General features: G+C 50.9%; 1 protein-coding gene across 4 annotated transcripts in view; it reads left to right on the forward strand.

Moving 5' to 3' along the window:
• The window catches only part of STRA6 (signaling receptor and transporter of retinol STRA6), a 54538-nt gene that overhangs the window by 36286 nt on the left and 1420 nt on the right, over positions 1 to 16832 (forward strand). For all 4 annotated transcript variants that reach the window (XM_073363070.1, XM_073363072.1, XM_073363073.1 and 1 more), the window contains 9 exons: positions 1435 to 1505; positions 2090 to 2151; positions 2879 to 3062; positions 6178 to 6253; positions 6570 to 6703; positions 12646 to 12763; positions 14018 to 14119; positions 15013 to 15176; positions 16126 to 16263. In XM_073363070.1, the coding sequence (XP_073219171.1) occupies positions 1435 to 1505; positions 2090 to 2151; positions 2879 to 3062; positions 6178 to 6253; positions 6570 to 6703; positions 12646 to 12763; positions 14018 to 14119; positions 15013 to 15176; positions 16126 to 16263 (1049 nt within the window). The remainder of the gene's footprint in view (positions 1 to 1434; positions 1506 to 2089; positions 2152 to 2878; positions 3063 to 6177; positions 6254 to 6569; positions 6704 to 12645; positions 12764 to 14017; positions 14120 to 15012; positions 15177 to 16125; positions 16264 to 16832) is intronic.

Below are 16832 nucleotides of genomic sequence, written 5' to 3' on the forward strand. Positions count from 1 at the left end.
GCTCCCTGCCTGCCCTGGCTCCAAGCAGCTCCCGGAAGTGACCGGCATATCCGGCTCCTAGGTGCAGGGGCAACCAGGGAAGCTCCGCGTGCTGCCCCCTCCCTGAGCACTGCCTCTGCAGCTCCTGTTGGCTGGGAACCATGGCCAATGGAGCTGCAGGGGCAGCGCCTGTGGGTGCAGGCACCACGCACTGAGCAAAGTCGCCTGGCCCCTCTGCCTAGGAGCTGGACATGGCGGCTGCTTCTGGGAGCAGCGTGGAACCAGGGCAAGAAGGGAGCCTGCCTTAGCCCCGCTGTGCCACCGACCAGGAGTCACCTGAAGTAAGTGCCGCCCGGCCGGAGCCAAAACCCCCTGCCCTAGGTCAGAACCCCCTCCTGCACCCAAATCCCCTGCCATGGGTCAGAACCCCCACACATACTCCAACCCCCTGCCCCAATCCGGAGCCCCCTCCTGCATCCCAAACCCCTCATCCCCAACCACACCCCAGAGCCCACACCCCCAGTCGGAGCTTGCAAAGCACTACCCAGAGCCCTCACCCCCTCCTGTGCCCCAACCCCAGCCCTGAGCCCCCTACCCAAACTCCTGCTGGGGGGTGGGGTGGGCGATGACCCAAGATTGCCCCAGCAGCGGCCAGTGCAGCTGGCCCAGGGGCCGTCCGAGCTGCTCAGGCAGCCCCCAGGCCAGCCATACCAGCTGCTGCAGAAGTCACAGATTCCACAACTTTCCGTGATTCCATGACCTCTGTGACAAACTCACAGCCTTACTTGTGAGACATTGAAAACTTCATTAGTCTAAAGCAAAGAAAATCTTTCTCTCCCCTCCCCACATACCCTTACCCTCCAACATCAAGTATTCTGTCACCTTCTCAAAACACACACATTATGGATGTAAATGTAATCTTTACTGGGTTTCATACATGACCATCATGCTGTAGTTCACACAGGAATTCAGGGCAGTCCTATGGCCCATCTCATACAAGGGGTCAGACTAGACGATCCCACTGGATCCATTCTGACTTTGGATTCCATTACTCTTGTTATCACTGACACTTCTTTACTCTTATACCAAATGTAAGGGCATTTTGACAATTTTGACTTCAAATGAGGGGTGGCTGGCCTAGAAAGGTTGAGAAATGCTGCTCTGAACAGTGCTACTTGCGACTGTTAGAAAGGAAGCTGTTCTCGAGGTGGTGGTAAGCTCAGGACCACATACACTGGCTGGGCTGTGCATGGGGAGCCTGGGGCTGGAGTGGCTGTGCATGCTACAAGTCAGGACTGAGGTGTATTGGCAGAACTGTGTGTACTAGCTTCATCAGAACTTCCACCCAAAAGGACAGGCTGCTGGTGCTGATTGATAAATGTTAAAAATCAAAGCAGTGTTTTTGTTCTGGGCCAACGTTTCATACCTGACTCATCGCAATTCTTCCTCTTCCAGCTCCAGGAAAGTAAGTCTCCTCTCAAGGGCCCAGATGTATTTACGCTCTTACATCTACACACCCCAGGAAGGTACCGTATGACAAGATCTTCTGATGCGCTCTTAGGCATAGCAGGGTCTCTGGCACCAGACTTCCTCCCACATGAAGTAACTGTTTCTTGGCTCTCTCTCTCAAAGTATCTATGCCGAGGCAGCTGCCGTACTAAATATGCACAACTCAATTTGCATGAATTGTTATCTTTGTGAAAGGAAATTTGGGGCGTTGCAGGGAGAGTGCTAACTCCATTGGCATGACAACCTTGTGTCCCAGATTGCATGAAGGTTTCTGTGTTATTAGGCTTCTTCCCTCATGTACTTGTTTAGCAGTTCAGTTGACTGTTGTTGCATCAACAGAGTGGATAGGTGGAATCTGGATGTGCTGAGGAAGGCTTGGATGAAACCATAGTGGTGGGGATGCTTTTGTCTATAAGGAGAAGGGTCAGACAGCTATGAACAGATATAATGAAACTGGATGGATGGTGAGAGTGACTGACACTGTGAAGGATTGGAAGCCCAGATGGATGCCTTTTGCTAACTTGTCACCCTGCTGCTTGTAAGCCTCAGGCTGGAATTGGTCTCCTGTCTCTTATGTCCCCCTGTCATTCTGGGATTTCAGGGTTCCAGGTTCCTCTGAAGCTGGTTCTCTCTGTAACCACAGCCGTGATTGCTGTTTACCAGGTAAGCCTGTAGCAATGCCCCTGCTGGGCCTGTGGATGGCTGTGCTAGCCTGTCCTGTTGTTTCCCATGCCCTACTTACATTCTGTGTGAGTGGGGAAGCAAGATGGGCAGCCCCATCCAACTGCCAGGCTCCTGCACCCATCCCACCCAGTCTGTGACTTGCTCTGGGCACTGCGAGGGTTCTCCCAGGGGCAAGAAGGATTAACCTCAGTGACAGGCTGCATTGTCCCAAGGGTCACTCCTGGCTGACGGAGCCTGCAGCACCCCTCTGTACTCATTGCAGCTGTCACTGTGCTGTGGCAGGGTAATCAGCTTCAGCAAGGACCAGACTCTGGTCACAGCCCTGGTTTCCATCTGCAGCAGGGCCAGACATGACAGCTGCCTACAGCTCTCTCTGTTGGTGTTCATTTTGTGTGTTCCTGCCAACGCAGTGGGCGAGAGACTGGAACTGAGGACTCCTGCCCTGGCAGCCTCAGGCCAGTCCCAGTTTGCATAACAGACTGGAGTTTTTAACCCTTTTCTTGCTGTCACCTTTCCATTGAGTCTGAGGCTCTGGCACCCACATCCCCCTTGCTTCCTCCACTCCATGGCAGTGTCCAGGATGTGGTCAGCAGCTGCTGTGGGGTGGGAGTTTACCACAGTGGCGGTGAACAGGTTGCTGGTGTACATGCATGAGCACACTCCCTTGCACACTGTCTGTAGCGCTCACCAGGCTCTTGGTTCACAGATGGCCTTGCTGCTGCTCGTCGTCTTCGTCCCCAACATTCAGATAGTGAGGGCAGGGATGACGAAGGAAATCACTGTCCTGCTGGTTCAGTTTGGTGTTGTGCCCTCAGAGAACCCAGGGAGTGTCCCTGGAGACATGGAGCGGGAGCTGAACACAGTCAGACACTATCTTTGGTCACTGGAAGGTGAGTCTCTCCAAGTCTGTCAAGCTTGATGCTGGGGGTGCCCATGATCCCAGTCCCATTTCCCTGCCTAAATCCTGGGCTGTCTGTGTAGAGGTCCGGTACAGCATGGAGGATGGCAAGGAAAGCTTCCAAACTGCCATGCTTTGGCGTGACGTCTTGAAGGGGGTGTTCAGTCTGTATGCCTCTCCTTCCTCCCCACACTATACACACTTCTCTGTCCCGGAGCTCTCTGCTGAGACTACCCAAGAAACAGGCAATTTGTCTAGGTGACAGCAAAGGTCTGTGATACTGAAACTTACCCTCAGGATCAAGATGCACCAAAGAATTCCTGACCTCTTAACATTTAAGTATCAACTCTTCCTCTTCAACTAGAGCAAAGCTGCACAGACCAAAGCAAATTCCCAGCTCCCCAGAGTGAGAGGACAACAACTGCTTCAGTTTGTTTTTTCTCTCTCCTTTTAATGAGTAAAAATAACTAAGGGCTCCACTCAGTCACTGAGCCATTTGTCCCATGGTAATAGAGACACCTGCATAGCAGTGCGGTGAACATCAGCTAGACTGGCTTACATAGTGGTATGTAATGTTTAAAACAGGAGTGTGAACACTGTGAATCTTGGGTTCTGTCCCTGCTCCTGAGCGTGTTGCTAATCCCATTGTTTGTGGGTATGCAGGGAGGTGAGGTGTGGTTGGTGTTGGGAGGGAAGTTCCTGGATGTAAGAGATTAAAAGTTCAAAAGTCTGATCCAAAGAAGTCAACAGGAGTTTCTTCATTGACATCATTGGACTGTGAGTCTGCCTTGAGACTGCAGTTCAGCAAGGTATCGAAGCACATGCCTAGAGAAGCATATGTGGGGTCAAACTACTCAAGTGCTTCAGTAAGGCATGTATGTACATACCTTGCTGAATTGGGGTTCAATAGCTGATCTCATGGGCTCTCTGTGGTAGTGTTGGTGGGAGGGGTTTGATAGGAGAAACTTTCAAACCGAAGCATAGTCATGGGAATTGGGACAATCTGAAATGCTGCACTGTCCTCTGAGTCTTTCCGAGAGGTTGGTTTGAAATTTAGAAGGGGCCTGGTCCCCTGGAAGGATGCCAGGAAGATTAATGTAACAGGACTCCAGTTTCCAGTCGCTGGGAGGTGAGTGCCTAATAGTGCTTTGATTCCATTGAAAATTACTTCCACTAACAACTTCTAAAAGGCCCAGAGCATGTTTTTTTGCTATGATCTGTCTGAAGTCTCTCCTTCACCTCCCCTCTGATTCATTCCCCCCGACACACACACTCTTCCCCTGCTTTCTCTTAGCATTAGGTGCACAGGTGTGCCATGTGGGCTGGCTCAGTGCAGGGGTTGTACCTCCAGTTTGTGGTAATGGGTCCCAATCACAAAGAAATTCTAGAAACTGGAATATGGGGCTGCTGGGAAAGGAGTCTTGGAGAGTGAAGAGGATGGCTCAAAGGTTAGGGGAGTAACCTGGGACTTGGGAGACCCCTGTTCAATTCCCTCCTCTGCCACAGGCTCCCCTATATGACTTTGGTCAAGTCACTTAGTCTCTCTTTGCCCCTATTTCCCATCTATGCAATGGGGATAACAGCTCTGCCTTGCCTCATAGTGGGTTTTGGATGCTAAAGAGTGTGAGATGGCCCTTTTTGAAATAGTTTGTGTGCCTCTTACTCAAAGCAGGAGCTGTCAGCTCTTTTCCTGACACTTTCCAGGCCTGAAATTTCTAGGCCTGGTCACTAAAACCCCCACCAGGCTGCATAGCAAAGTTCTAAAATGTGGATGCTGCTGCAAAAGGCAGAGAGATGGAGACATGAAAAGAAAACCCTGGTCTCGTGCCAGCAAATAAAGAGAGCTGTGAATGCCAAGCAGGGAAGGGGGGCAAGAGGAGAAATGTATCCACAGCCAGCAATTCCATGCTACAGATGCTATTGTTCAGGGGGACTTTGATATGTATTGGAATTGAACAGATGGCTTCTAGAGTGTGTAACTACAAAGCCCTGGTGTGGAGGGGTGGGGGATTGGCTAATTGGGAAAGGAGGACAGGCAGATGAGCTCTTGGCCCTGTTGCCTCTGGCTAGCATGGTGCTCCCCTTGTTCAGTCAGCCTCTCCTTTATGCACTTAGAACAATGGCAGCACTTCTTTGCAAACAGCGACACATTAAAAATCCTACTTGCGATTGTCTTTCTGACATCTCTCTCCACATCCCAGCTCCCCCCTTCCAAAGATATTTTTACAGCCTGTCATTCCTTTCACACTTCTGCTGGCTGATTTCTGCTGTGACATTTCGAATGTGTCTAACTCTTTTTGTAGACTCACTAAGTGCTTGGGGAGGGAGTGAGGGTGGGAAGAGAGTGGCTAACTGGGGTGACTGGTAATGACTATGGAGACTGTCTCTGGGTGAGTGGCCCTTTAAAGGGAGATAGGTTCTGTCCCACCTGTAACATTTAGCTCATCTTTCAGGTGGAGAAAAGAACTGAAGTCACATGCTGGGTAGATCACATAGTTAACTCAGGCTGGGGTGGTGGGGGGCAGAGACCCAGAAGGAGATTCCGGGTAGCGAGCCCTGGGAGTCACTCACTGCTTGATTTGAGGGGTGAAAGAGACTTGGAGTGGCTGGGCACAGTTTTGAGACTGGATACCCCAGGACGGATGGACTTTTGTCTTTAATGACCTAGCTGTAGGCTGTCACTGCAGCCACCAAACCAGGCTGTCACTGCAGCCACCAAACCAGGCTGTCACTGCAGCCACCAAATCACGCCTCCCTCCTCCAATTTTAGCAAGGTGGCCAAGGATTGAATGGGATTGCTAGTGGAGATCCCTCTGGGGCAGGATGGAAGTGTGCTAACAGGACAGTGCTGGGAAGCCTGATGCTGCCCTTGCATATGTTGCAGTGATTGCATAAACAGAGCCCAAAGTCATCCAGTTCTGCCCCTCTGGCACTAGAGATGTAGCAATGAAAATGTCACAATAAACTTGTAAATCCAGTGTCAGGAAGATGTGAGGGGGGAAAGTCCATTGAATGGTGGGCAGTAGCTGGGTCCAGTTCTGGATCTAGCACAATCCATTGTATTGCTCTGGTTCAAATGACAGCTGTCTCTGTCTGCTCCCTTACAGTGTGCTATGTCTGTTCCCTTGTGCTCTCCTGCCTGCTCACCTTCTCCATGCTGATGAGGTCCCTGGTGATGCACAGGTGAGAGCCTGTTTCTGACTTTCTGTTCCCAAGCCTCAGCACGGTGGACTAGAGAGAGCTTTCTGCGTCTTCCCCACCCTATTCCCTGTCTGAGATCTCCCCAGATAGTGGAACGTGGGGAGACTGGGCCTGCGCGTGGAATGAGGGACTCTTACATACTCTCCTTCATACTAGCTTTATTGCTTACCCATCTGCCCTGAACTCCTTCAGGGGTTGGGATAACCCTGGTCATAGAACCAAAATGCCTTTCCTACACACACCTTTCCCATGCTGCCTTTGGATGTACAAAAGGTCTATCTGGCCTCTCTTTCCACAGGGCCAATCTGAAGGCTTTGTACCGAGGGGCTGTCCTAGATGTCTTCTGCCGTGCCCAGATGCTCTGCCCTTCCCAACAGGCTCTGGTCTGTTGGATGAGCTTTGCCAGCTTCCAGACTGCATTCGCCTGCTTGGGTAACTCCTCCTCAAAGAGGAACCAAACACTCTGTTGGTCCTTAGGCCTAAGAGACGGTGTCATGGGCTGGGGCTTTGGAGGGAAGAGTCGAATTTTCACAGGCTCTAGGTAAATGCTCAGGCATAGTTGAGATACATAAGCTCAACTCCTCAGCTGGTGTCAATTGGCAGAGCTCCACTCACAGTTAATGCAACTGCCAGGATTGACACCAACTGCAGCACTCAGGAAGCACCACACCAGGATACGGAAGTGGAAATAGTTCGGTTTGTCAGTAAAAGTGGAATCTTCTGTGGAAGACTAATCCTTTGTTTAAAATGCCCCCCAGTCTTATTTAGTAGGCCTGGTTACCCCTCTGATGGAAAATCTTTTGAGCAGCCCTGGTTAATAGATGACATGAGCATGTTCCAGACATAAGTAGGGTATATTTATAGATGGCATTAAGCCTATCGGAAGAAGCTACACATGGTTATGAGCAATCTATTGACCCCTTGGCAAATCCAGCAGACTTTGCCCTGGTCTACACTACGGGGTTAGGTGGAATTTAGCTGCATTAGGTCGATTTAAAAATGGATGCATTCACACAACCAACCCCGTTCCGCCGACTTAAAGAGCTCTTAAAATTGACTTCTGTACTCCTCCCCAGCGAGGGGAGTAGCGCTAAAATCATCCTTGCTGCATCAAATTTGGGGTAGTGCAGACGCAAATTGATGGTATTGGCCTCCGGGAGCTATCCCAGAATGCTCCAATGTGACCACTCTGGACAGCACTTTGAACTCCGATGTACTAGCCAGGTACACAGGAAAAGCCCCGGGAACTTTTGAATTTCATTTCCTGTTTGGTCAGCATGGCGAACTCAGCAGCACAGGTGACCATGCAGTCCCCCCAGAATCGCAAACAAGCTCCAGCATGGACCGAAAGGGAGACACTGGATCTGATCGCTGTATGCGGAGAAGCATCTGTGCAGGCAGAACTCTGAGCAAAAAGAGGAAATGCAAATATATTTGCCAAAATCTCACGGGGCATGATGGAGAGAGGATACAACAGGGACACACAGCAATGCCACATGAAAGTTAAGGAGTTCAGGCAAGCCTACCAAAAGACAAAGAAGGCAAACAGGCTCTCCGGGTCAGAGTCCCATACATGCCACTTCTATGATCAGCTGCATGGCATTCTAGGGGGGGACCGTACCACTACCCCACCACTGTCCGTGGACACCTGCAAGGGGGGAGTCTCATGCAACAGGGAGAAGGATTTTGTTGATGAGGAGGAGGAGAATGTGGAGCAGGCGAGCAGTGAATCCGTTTTCACTGGCAGCCAGGACCTTTTCATCACCCTGGACCCAATACCCTCCGAAGGCAGGATCTCCGACCCTGAAGCCAGAGGAGGCAGCTCCGGTGAGTGCACATTTGTAACTACAGTACAGGGTTTAAAAGCAATAGTGTTTAATGGTTGATTTGCCCTGAAGAATTGGGATGCATTCGCAGCCAGTACAGCTACTGGAAAAGTCTGTTCACATGTCTGGGGATGGAGGGGGAATCCTCCAGGGACATCTCCATGAAGCTCTCCTGGAGGTACTCTGAAAGCCTTTGCAGGAGGTTTCTGGGGAGGGCTGCCTTATTTCGTCCTCCATGGTAGAACACTTTACCACAGCAAGCCACTAGCAAGTATTCTGGAATCATTGCAGCACAAAGCGTGGCAGCAAATGGTCCTGGGTTTTGGTCGCATTCAAGCAACATGTGGTCTATATCTTTCTGTGTTAGCCTCAGGAGAGTGATATCATTCATGGTCACCTGGTTGAAATAGGGGAATTTTTGTAAGGGAACAGTAAAAGGATCCTGTTCATGCTGGGCTGTTTTGCCTTGTCGCGGTGGAAGGGGTGAAGGGATCATCCCAGAGAATAGCCACGCGGTGGGATGGGGGAGGTGTGTGCTGCCCAAAAACTGCAGCCCCTCCTTTTAAATGTGAAACCCAACCCATTGCTTGCTATGGGAAAGGATGGCACTGCAGTTTGAAACCATTCCCACGTTATGCGTAAGAAGCCAACCCTGCATACCCTGTGCCTTACCATGGCTGCCTGGAAACTGAATTCTATTGCCCAGCTGTGTGTGATGTCTCACCATACCAGCAGGCACTCAATATAAAAGGCAAAATGTGACCTTGTACCTAAAGCACATGTGCTGTCTGCTGTGAATTGCTTGATTCAATGTGAAAGAGTATCCCTTTTGTTCTCAGAAATGTATCATCTTAAATTTTACTCTCCCTTTTTATCTCCCCGCCCCCCAGGTGCAAATGTTTCTATGCTCCCGCATCATCTCCATCCCTGAAGTTATCACAGATTAGAAGGCAAAAAAACCACACTCGTGATGACATGTTTTCCGAGCTCATGCAGTCCTCCCGCACTGATAGGGCACAGCTGAATGCATGGAGGCATTCAATGTTAGACGCCAGGAAAGCATTAAGTGAGCGCGAAGAGCAGAGGCAGGAGCACAAGGAGCGGACGAAGGAGGCGATGCTGAGGCTAATGGGGGAGCACACAGACATGATGAAGCATCTGGTGGAGCTGCAGGAAAGCCAACAGGACACAGACCCCCCGCTGCATCCATTGTACAACCACCGGACCTCCTCCCCAAGTTCCATATCCTCCACACCCAGATGCCCAAGAACACAGGGGATGGGAGGCTCTGGGCACCCAGCCACTGCACTCTAGAGGATGGCCCAAGCAACAGATGGTTGTCATTCAAACAGTTTGATTTGTAGTGTGGTTACAAAAAGCAATGTGGCCTTGTCCTTCCCTCCTCCCCCACCCCACCCCACCCAGGCTACCTTGTCAGTTATCTCACTTTTTTTTTAATTAATAAAGAAAGAATGCATGGTTTCAAAACAATAGTTACTTTATTTCGAAGGGGGGAGAGGGTGTGGTATGGTTACAGGGAATTAAAATCAACCAAGGGGGGTGGATTTGCATCAAGGAGAAACACACACAACGGTCACACCATAGCCTGGCCAGTCGTGAAACTGGCTTTCAAAGCCTCTCTGATGCATAGCGTGCCTAGCTGTGCTTTTTTAATCGCCCTGCTGTCTGGCTGCTCAAACCTGGATGCCAGGCGATTTGCCTCAACCTCCCACCCCACCATAAACGTCTCCCCCTTACTCTCACAGATATTATGGAGCACACAGCAAGCAGCAATAACAATGGGAATGTTGGTTGCACTGAGGTCTGACCTAGTCAGCAAACAGCACCATTCTGCACTTGCTCAGCCTGTAGTTGAACTGTTCCTTACTACTGTCCAGGCTGCGTGTGTAAGGCTTCATGAGCCATGAGAGCAAGGGGTAGGCTGAGTCCCCAAGGATAACTATTGGCATTTCAACATCCCCAATGGTAATTTTGTGTTCTGGGAAGTAAGTCCCTTCTCGCAGCTGCTCGAACAGCCTGGAGTTCCTAAATATGCGAGCATCATGCACCTTTCCCAGCCATCCCACGTTGATGTCGGTGAAATGTCCCTTGTGATCCACCAGTGCTTGCACCACCAGTGCTTGCACCACCATTGAGAAGTACCCCTTGCGGTTTATGTACTGTGGTTTACGTACTGGTTGGCAAAGTGGTCCGGTGCCAAGATGGGGATATGCGTTCCGTCTATCGCCCCACCACAGTTAGGGAACCCATTGCACTATGATCTGCACATTTCCCAGAGTCACTACCCTTGATAACAGAACGCCCTTGCTACTTGGATCACAGCAGCCCCCACAGTAGGCTTGCCCACTCCAAATTGATTCCCGACTGACTGGTAGCAGTCAGGCATTGCAAGCTTCCACAGGGCTATTGCCACTCACTTCTCAACTGTCAGGGCAGCTCTCATCTTGGTATTCCTGCGCTTCAGGGTTGGGGAAAGCAACTCACAGAGTTCCAGGAAAGTGGCCTTACGCATGCGAAAGTTTCACAGCCACTGTGAATCATCCCATACCTGTGACACTGCGGTCCCACCACTCTGTGCTTGTTTGCCTGGCCCAGAATCAGCGTTCCACTGTATCAACCAGCCCCTCTGCTGCCATGATGTGCCAATTGCCACAGCCTGTGCTTTCAGGAACATCTGTGTCCATGTCCTCATCAAAATCCTCCTCGTGGTGGCGTCTCTTAGCCTGGTTCTGCATATACTCCAGGATAATGCACAAGGTGTTTACAGTGCTCACAACAGCAGCGGTGACGGTGAGCTGAGCGGGCTCCATGCTTGCCGTGGTATGGCGTCTGCAGGAGAGCAGAGTTGCAGCGGAAGCAGTGGATGACGACGGTTAGCAGCACCCAGGAGGACCAGAGCAGATCCCCCGAGCTGCAGGAGAGCAGAGTTGCAGCAGAAGCGGTGGATGATGATGGTTAGCAGTCGTACTGCACCATCTGCTGACAGCAGCACCCAAGACACAACAGCAGCAGTGTCGCTGAGCTGAGCGGGCTGCATGCTCGCCGTGGTATGGTGCCTATGGAAAAAAGGCGAAACGATTGTCTGCCGTTGCTTTCACGGAGGGAGGGGCGACTGACGACATGTACCCAAAACCACCCGCGACAATGTTTTTGACCCATCAGGCATTGGGAACTTAACCCAGAATTCCAATGGGCGGCGGAGACTGTGGGAACTGTGGGATAGCTACCCACACTGCACTGCTCCGTAAGTTGATGCTAGCCATGGTAGTGAGAATGCAGTCCGCCGACTTAATGCACTTAGTGCGGACATACGCAATCGACTGTATAAAATCAATTTCTAAAAATCGACTTCCATAAAATCGACCTAATTTCGTAGTGTAGATATACCCTTAGTAACACTATACTAAACCCCTATTAACCTTTGATAAATGGAACAAGAACAAAGGTTGAACATAATGGACAGGCACTAATTGACCTTTTTGGCCATTTCAGCAGTGAGACCAAGGGCTGCATTGGCCATGGAGCCTGAACTCCCTTCCCACCACGCAAAAGTAACCTTCTAAGTCAGATGGGATGTGTTGCAGAAGTGGGAGGGGACGCTTGCCCAGCCTCTTCCACATCTGACTGGTAGATAAGTGGTGGATTTCAGTCTGCAGGGCTGTCAAGCTGCACTTTCCCTAGTAGTGAAGTGGCAGGCTTGTAGCCATCGCAATCTGCACGGGGGCTGGGGCAGATTGCCTTAGGGAACCTGAAAGAACACACACGAGTCACATATCCTGATGTTGGGAATATGACGCTTTTCTGAACTCCTAGTTTTAATGTCCTTACATTGGTGAGCTGAATGAATTAGCAGTGTGATGTACGGTATCCCGCTGCTTACCTCTTAGATCAGGTTAATGAATCGTTGGTCCTGTGGACCCTGCTGGTGTTGGTGTGATTGTTATTAGAAATCACAGTTCCAGACCCCAGAGCTGGCTCTTCTCTATGTGACTAATGAGCCACATGGTAAGAAAATGCTGACCCCCAATTAAATCCAATAATGAATTGTGTGTGAGTGTGAACATGACAGAGTAGACCTAGTAAGTTAACACATAGGTGGGAGGGGAAGTAACAGATTGTCAATGGAATTAGGTTGAGGGTTTTTATTTTTAAAGCAGTGTAAAGGAGTTAGGTGCATAGGGTGGGACTTTCAAAAGCATGTAGGTGATTTAGGGGCCAGTTCCCATTGATTTTCAATTATTTAGATTTTCAATTATTAGATTTAATGGAAACAGAGTGCCTAACTCACTTAGGCTCCTTGGAAATAACCCCAGTCTAGATATGTAGTGTGTAAAGGAGGGGGGGCTTGGAAAGATGGTGCAGCTCTGAGGAACATAAATGAGGGAGTAAATAGGGTTAGAGGAAATGTCTGTTTTAACACCCTCCGTGGCTGTGCGCCCACTTACTAGAGACTGATAGTGATTCCTCCACCCTTCTCCTGGCAATTTTTTACCCCTTCCACTGTGGCTGATGCTCTGTCTCTCAAAGGTCTCCTCACCCAGCAAGTGATTTTCTTTGTCTGCACCGTGGGCTTCACCTTCCTAGTGGTCATTCCACTCCAGTCAGGCACAAATATGCATCTGTTTAAAATCCTGGAGAACATGTGGTAAGTGCTTTTCAGACCCAGCAGGAGGCACTGGGGAGCTCTGGGCTAAGGAGATAAGGAATGGGATACTCAGTCAAGCCACAAAATTACCTCAGGTGGGCAAGTGATAAAGACAAACTAACTAGCTGTCCTTGAAGAAACAAACTTAACAGTCCAGCTGCATCATGTCAGGATGTTCCATCCACAAATCACTGCGGTTCTGCATCCTAATACAATGCCATGGGGGAAGGGGAAGGTATATTTGGGGCTCTTCAATTGCCCTTCTGCACAATAGGATCAGCTCTGGCGAAGCTGGGGTTGTCCCATGGATTTAAGACAGGTGGCAATCCTAGAGCTCCATCTTCCAGCTGCAGGCAAGGACTCCAAGCTAAATGAAAGATTATTCCACCATCCTGATTATTACCCTGCATAGCTCCCTCCTTGTGCAGGAGGCATTGAGCACCCATGAGACTGACTTGTCCAGTGCCCAGCATTTCTGAAAATCAGGCCCTTGCTGCCTGCTGAAGGAATGGGCTACAATTCTCACACAGCCATGACTGATTGTGTGTTTTGGGGACCCCATGCAGAGGCTGCTGAGAGACTGGCCTGACCTTGGAAGCAGGGCTCCAGATCTGAAGCTTCCCAAAGTCTGTTTTTCAGGGCTGCTCTGATCCTGGGGCTTGGATTGGGCCTAACACTGGCCGCATTGACCCTGATATTTATGGATGCTTTTAATGGCCTGGTGATCTTTCTCTTCCTTCTCCTCCCCATCCACATTCTCTGCCAAATCAGGGCCATCATGGCAAACCATCAAAATATGGTTTGGGGTTCCCCTAGCTCTAAGCTCTGATTCACCCTCCAGTGGCAGGTACTATGGAATAATACTGGGCAGACAAGTCAGCAAGGGCCAGACTGTACTGTGAAGCTCTGAGGATCAGGGCTGCCCTGCCCCCAGGAGCTCCTAAGGGGTAGCAGCATTGTTGCCTTCCCAAGGGCAGGCCAATGCCACTGTGAGGGAGCTGTAATTCACTCACGCTTGTTCCCCAGAGGACGCTGGCAAGTGGCAATTTCTGTGCTCTCATAATCATAGGGGCTGCAAATTGTCTAGCCCCTGAGCACATGTGCTGGGCTCTTGTACCTCTCCTGCCCCCCATTTGGCCCCTCCAGGCCATGCCATAATCTGGCCCAAACATTCAGATCATCTGCTCTATGAAGAACTGTCAGGCAAACCCACTGACTGGAATCTGCCCCTTCCTTGTCTTCTCCCCCGCCCAGGCCGTTCTGGCTGACGCTGGTGCTTGCTGTGGTCATGCAGAACTTGCTTGCTCATTTCTACTTCCTAGAGAAACACCACCTGCAGAAGGAGCTGACCAACAGGTGAAGGGGTGTTGAGTAGCTAAACATGCACACTGTTTTGTCTCTGGTCCCAGGGGCTGTAGGACACCTAGTCTGGGTTTGGTGCACGTGGTTTTGAACAAACCTGTATGCCGGGTGACACAGGGCTGAACTGTATGAAATGCCGGAGCTGCATCTGAGCTTCCAGTTCCCCCAAGCATGCCTTACCTTGTGTTCACCACAAGGCTTGAGAGCTTTCCTGGTCTCGCTGTGAGCCCATGAGGCAGTGCCGTCCATCCAAGGACCCCCACATCTCCAACACTGGTGAAGCTTCCCAACGCCCTGTCAGAGGGGATGGCAGCTGCTGAGGTGGAGCCAGTGGATGGACCTCAAACCAAGTCTCAGGATCCCTAGGCCTGTGTGATCACCACTCCAAGGTCTTGCCTTTCCAGTAAAGAACAAATGGGGATTTTATCTTTTCCCGAGATGTTAGGGCGAGAAGGGACCATTGATTGTCTGGTCTGGTCCCCTGCAGAACACAGGCCTGAGAGCTCATGCAGTGAGCCCAGGACACTACCCGAGCGCAGTGGCCAACAACCCTTCCCTCCCTGAAACCAGGTCTAACTTCCCAGCATGCCTGTGAGCTCTTGCTAGCCTCCTAAAAGCTGCTGTGTTTGTCTGTGTGGTCACTGACAGGAGGGTCAGTAAAGTCCTCTGAGATGCCCGGAGGACCAAAGGGGCTGCAGAAACTCCACTGCCAGCCTCCTTCAGCTTCCCTGAGCAGCCTGGCAGTGTGGAAAGTTTGGGGAGGGTTAGCAGGCTGTATGCTGGACTAACGCTGGGCATCACTACTGCAGCAAGTGGCTCTTTGTCATGGTGGGGTGGGCTCCTTGGCCTCCTGGCCCTATTGTTTCATCTCTGCCTCGTTGCCCCAGGCGAGCCCTCTGCATCGTGACCTATCTGCTCTTCCCCATCAACGTCCTGGTGGGGGTCCTGGCCGGGGTCTGGAGAATGTTCATTTCTGCACTTTACAATGCTGTCCATTTCTGCCAGCTGGACCTCAGCCTGCTGAATCGGGGCGTCGAGGCCTTCGATCCAGGTAAAGGACACGAGAGCCCCCTCCTGGAGCCAACATACACTGCTCCCTCCATGTTCTGGCATTACGCATGGTGGGCATGTCCTCCCCTGGGCCCAATGTTGTAAAGCCAGTGGGGTGCTCCTGGGGAATATGACTCTGGCAGGATCCGGGTCATTGACAAGGAATGTCTGTCTGAGGCTAACCTAAGGATCCTGTGCATCACATCTGATGCAGGGATCTAACTCCTGGACTGTCCCTGGACATGGAACCTGGGAACGGAGTAACCTAGCTAGCCATCCTGCCATATTTAAATGAGAAACAGGGCCTGGGCAGCTTGGCATTGCCTGCCAGGGGTTCTGTGGGGGTGAATCTGGCTTCCCAAACACTACTGCATGATTATCTGCTATTGAAAACCTGTTTCCTTTAAATGTTGTAGGTTTCCCTGTCCCCCCTGGCTGTTTCTGGTGAAACTTGACTTCTCTTGACACCCAAAGCTGCTGAGGCCTAGGGGGTGAAGCCCACAGCCCAGGTTCTAATATCTGATTGCATTGGTGTGAATCTGGAGCGACTCCAGAACTGCTCTGGATTTACAGAGCAGTAGCTCAAATTGAGATTTGCCCGCCCCCCTGCAGTCCATTCGTCTGTGGAGGAGGAAAAAACCAAATAGATGCAACCCTGAATTCTGCCCTCCTCCGTGTGTGTGTGTGTGTGTACCTGTATGAGCGTGCACACGCTCTGGACTCTGCTACATGCTCTGATATATGAGGGAGGGATAGCTCAGTGGTTTGAGCATGGGCCTGCTAAACCCAGGGTTGTGAGTTCAATCCTTGAGGGGGCCATTTAGGGATCTGGGGCAAAAATTGGGGATTGGTTCTGCTTTGAGCAGGGGGTTGGACTAGATGACCTCCTGAGGTCCCTTCCAACCCTAATATTCTATGATTCTATGATACATGGCCTGTGTTCCCTCTAGGCTACCGCACTTACTGTCATTACTTGAAAATTGAGGTCAGCCAATCACACCCTGTGATGAAAGCCTTTTGCTTCTTGCTTCTCCAAGTACCTGGCCCAGAGGGGCAGACAGGACTCAAACCCACTGATGTGGAAGAAGGTGAGATCTTGCTTCCTCCCCACTTCCCAGCTTTAAGTGAATGCTAAAGAACTGCTAGCCAAGAGAAGCAGAATTTCCTGGTGCCAGGGGGAGCGTCTGTGGACAGACTCCCATGCTGGGTGCTGATAGTGCAAGGAGCTCATGTTGAAAATTTCTGGTCTCATTCATAGGCTGGGTCTACGCATTGGTTGTCCTTCTAAGGGAGGGCTGGGGAGTGGTTTCACCCTTTCACCAAAGGAGCAGGAGGTGCCATGAACAAAGGAGGGTGCAGAATTCAATCTGCCAAGGGCAGTGTCAGTAGAAATGCCCCACTTGCTCCCCCTGGTGGGGGATGCTCATGCACTGTCTCATGCCCTGCATAATGCTTTCTCCTCAGAGCTGCATGTCCTCTTCCTCTCCGCAGTGTGACATGGTTGACTGGCAGCCTGGTGATATGGGGTATCAGTGCAGATTCCTTCCTGGCTCTGCACTGCCAGGCTGTGGGTTCCTCTCCTCCTTCCATCTTTGTGCAGGGGCACGTGCAGGGCAGGGAGAACAATCCCCCTTCACCCAGAGACATGGTGAGCCCG

This window comes from Lepidochelys kempii, chromosome 10, assembly GCF_965140265.1.
Source record: "Lepidochelys kempii isolate rLepKem1 chromosome 10, rLepKem1.hap2, whole genome shotgun sequence".
Classification (NCBI taxonomy): domain Eukaryota; kingdom Metazoa; phylum Chordata; order Testudines; family Cheloniidae; genus Lepidochelys; species Lepidochelys kempii.